Source organism: Melampsora larici-populina, assembly GCF_000204055.1.
Source record: "Melampsora larici-populina 98AG31 unplaced genomic scaffold MELLAscaffold_126, whole genome shotgun sequence".
NCBI classification, from domain to species: Eukaryota; Fungi; Basidiomycota; class Pucciniomycetes; order Pucciniales; family Melampsoraceae; genus Melampsora; species Melampsora laricis-populina.
In genome coordinates this window covers 12,629-15,770 of record NW_006768890.1, presented here as the reverse complement: position 1 = coordinate 15,770, position 3,142 = coordinate 12,629, and the positions used below count along the sequence as shown (strand labels likewise).

The following is a 3,142-nucleotide window of genomic DNA, read 5'->3' as shown; positions in this document are numbered from 1 at the left end:
ATGATCGATCGCAATATGAGAACAATATTCAAAGAGCTTACTTGAGTCAAAGCCGAGTTGTTACAGCCGAGATCGAAAGGGTGGTTGGATCGCGGGATGAAAGCCTAGATGATATGCACAATTTTCAAAGGATAGTTAGTGACGAGGTAAAGAGGATTCAAGTGATTTAAGGATGGGTTTGGACGGAATGGATTGATGCTGATAGATGCTGATCAGTCAGAAGCTTGAATCGTCAAAACGGGCCCATTCAACTGAATGTGGTGTCGCAGTTGAAGGCTATGTATGCTTATAAAATGGCCTGTATTGGCCTGTATACGTCTGAAAATAAAAATAAAAATTCTCGATTGGCCAAGCTAATCTAGATTGACTGTACAAGATGGAGTGCAAAAGAATGAGGGTGCAAAATTCGATTTGAGTGGGTAGAACTCCAATTTTGCACTCCTAGCTTTTACACTGCATCTTGAGTGTAAATGCTGGGAGGGCAAAATCCTAAAATGGCACCCCACAGGTACAATTTTGCACCCAACTTGTTGAGTGCAAATCACTCGACACTTAGAGAAAAAAAAATTGAATGACGGCGCCCCTTTTTTGGCCCCATGTTTTCCGTAACCGTATGCTCAGCTCACATGAAGACACGACACCAGACCAAAATGCGCACAAGTTCTTTTTTTCCACCACTTAATCGGCCACGATGTATTTCATCTTGAAGCCACCCACACAGAGACAACAAGACACAAAAAGAAAATTCTGACTCACGCGCTTACCTTCACGATCATTGCCATGAAAATATAAATAAACTGAGAACACGTGTATCAGGACAAGGTACAGGCTATTGATTTTGAAAAGATAAATGAAAACACGTGTATTGGGACAAGCTACAAGTTAAGCATAAATTATTTAAACGAAGACGCGCTTATCCGGTCCACTTTAAGGCTATTTCTTTTTCCTACCCTTCGGCTTAGCCTTAGCCTTAGCCTTCTCCTTCTTCACCACCCCTTGCACCCCCTCCGGCTCTACATTTTCCTTACCCGGGACCACAGCTCGTTTATTGGCCTTTGTGGTGACTTTCTTGGCTGTCGGAGGCGAAGGGCGCGGGTAATTGCTGCTAATTGGTGCCGACAGCCTGTTAGGCAGACGGAGTATCAGCCGCTCCACCGGGTCAATAGTGCCCACAGCGTCCCCGCCATCCGGGACCTTTAACGTGGCAGGCGGGTCTGGAATGAGGTCGTGTGACGGATTGGGACCATCTGCAGTCTGGATAGGACCTGCGAGAAAACACGATATGCGATCAGTGTGCCATCCCATACTTGAAGAGAGTGAAGTGACTCAACTGTCATTAGTCTGGGTAAAGGCCCGCCTGGCTAACTCGCTCTGAGACAACAATTTGGTAATACCACCAAAAGCGGGTTGGTCTGGAGCCTCGTAGTCGTGAGGTTGACCTGGGACCGAAGTCAATAGGTCCGCGATCTCGACATCGATTATGGGAGGTTGAGCTATCATTAACTTACTGGTCTCGTCCAAAGAGGTCACTGGCAGGTCACCTTTGAGGCCTGCTCCGGCCTTACCTGCTGCACATGGCCATAATATAAGTCAATTGATCTCTGGAACCATTGAGATGAGAAACTCACCGGTGGCTACGAAAGCTTTCCTAGCCATATTGGCTGTGCCTCACATAGGTGGCACATCAGGATGGATGTCTTCGAGCACCTGGTCCTCAATGCCATCTAAGTCCTCCGGCAACACAAAGGGGATATCACCCAGAGAGTCGGGGTTCTTGGCAGTGCTCTTGGCAATGCCACGATCGATGATCTTCTGTTTGTCGATGGTGGCCTTGCGTGAGTAAATGACCCAGCTAGTGTGCGGTTGGGCGCCAGCGATCAATTCCAGGTCTCAACCAAGGAGCTGGGCTTGCCCATCATCCTTCCGGTCATCAAAGAACCACACCCCGCGTACACCATCGAGGTGTCTGACCAACTTACACCAGTAATGGCTGTAAGCCCAAAAACCTCGAGACACGATCTCATATTGGACGTTGTTGAGGCGCAACGTTTCAGGCCAATCCATTTCGCCCATGAAGCTGGCGCGCTCCTCGTCCCCAAGGCCCCCAACGCGACTGAGGTGGAAGTAAACACTCATTGGATTCGTCGTGAAGTCCAATCGGCAACGTTCGTAGAATCGTGGAACTTCACCTGAAGGCTCGACCTTCAGGTAGGTGACCTCAGACTCACCTGAAGCCGCGGGTGTGCTAGGGGTAGGCTTCGGTTGCTCACGATGAATCTTGAGGCAATCGGTACAGCATCGGGGATTCTTCGAGAATAAACCCTCGGTTTGCCAAAGCGAGATCAGGCTGGCGATATCTGAGTAACGGAAGTTGGCCTCGTGAAATAGGTCGTTGGTAATGGCCACCGTAGTTTTAACCGCAGACTCGGATTCTTGATGGTCTCCATAACTGGAACATTGAAAGTCGCGATGGAGGTTAAACGCGAATTGTCAACCCGCTGCAGTAGGCACGTTCTTCTTAGTCGTCATCAAGATATGGTCAATGAACAAATCCGCCGAACAGAAGGCGTCGTTCACAAAGGACGGAGGTGACAACAGTTGGACAGCCGATTGGAGTGAGTTGAGTCCACGCGATAAAACAGACTTGATGTGACTTGCGCGATGCATCTCAGACGAGAGCCGTGAGGAATAATGCCGTATGAGCTTGGACGCTATGTCCTTGCTCTTACCTTTCGTTCCTTCAATCCACAGAGGCGTAAAGGTTGGAAAAAAAGATTCCATCGCCGCCGTTTCCCAGCAGCGATTCTGCTTTCCCGGCTGGCTGCTTGCAGAGTACGCTTGATATGAGGAGTGGGGGTCTCGATTGACATTCAAAGAACCCGTTGGGCATCCAAGTTTCTTGTTACCAATAAGGCCGTCAGTTGTATCAGGAGGACGTTCATCGTTGACCTCGGGACGACGACGCGTGCGTTCCTTCGACCAACCCAGGGTTTCGACGACCGATTCCCAGTTCGAACCATACTTAACTGGAATCCCTTGTCGCAGCTGGTCGTAGTCGCTTTTGAGAGATCTTGCAAATAACAATAACTGCACGAAGCCCTGGATGATGGTGCAATGACCGGGCCTAAGGATTCAAGTCAGC

The 3,142-nt window shown here is 49.1% G+C and overlaps 1 protein-coding gene across 1 annotated transcript; it reads right to left on the bottom strand.

The window, feature by feature from the left end:
* Positions 1 to 933: 933 nt before the first annotated feature.
* On the bottom strand, positions 934 to 1,656 carry MELLADRAFT_114225 (uncharacterized protein; the record flags this gene model as incomplete). Its single annotated transcript, XM_007419084.1, has 3 exons — positions 934 to 1,265; positions 1,332 to 1,565; positions 1,629 to 1,656. 3 exons carry the CDS (start codon positions 1,654 to 1,656, stop codon positions 934 to 936), a joined length of 594 nt encoding a protein of 197 aa, XP_007419146.1.
* Between the last annotated feature and the right edge of the window lie 1,486 nt (positions 1,657 to 3,142).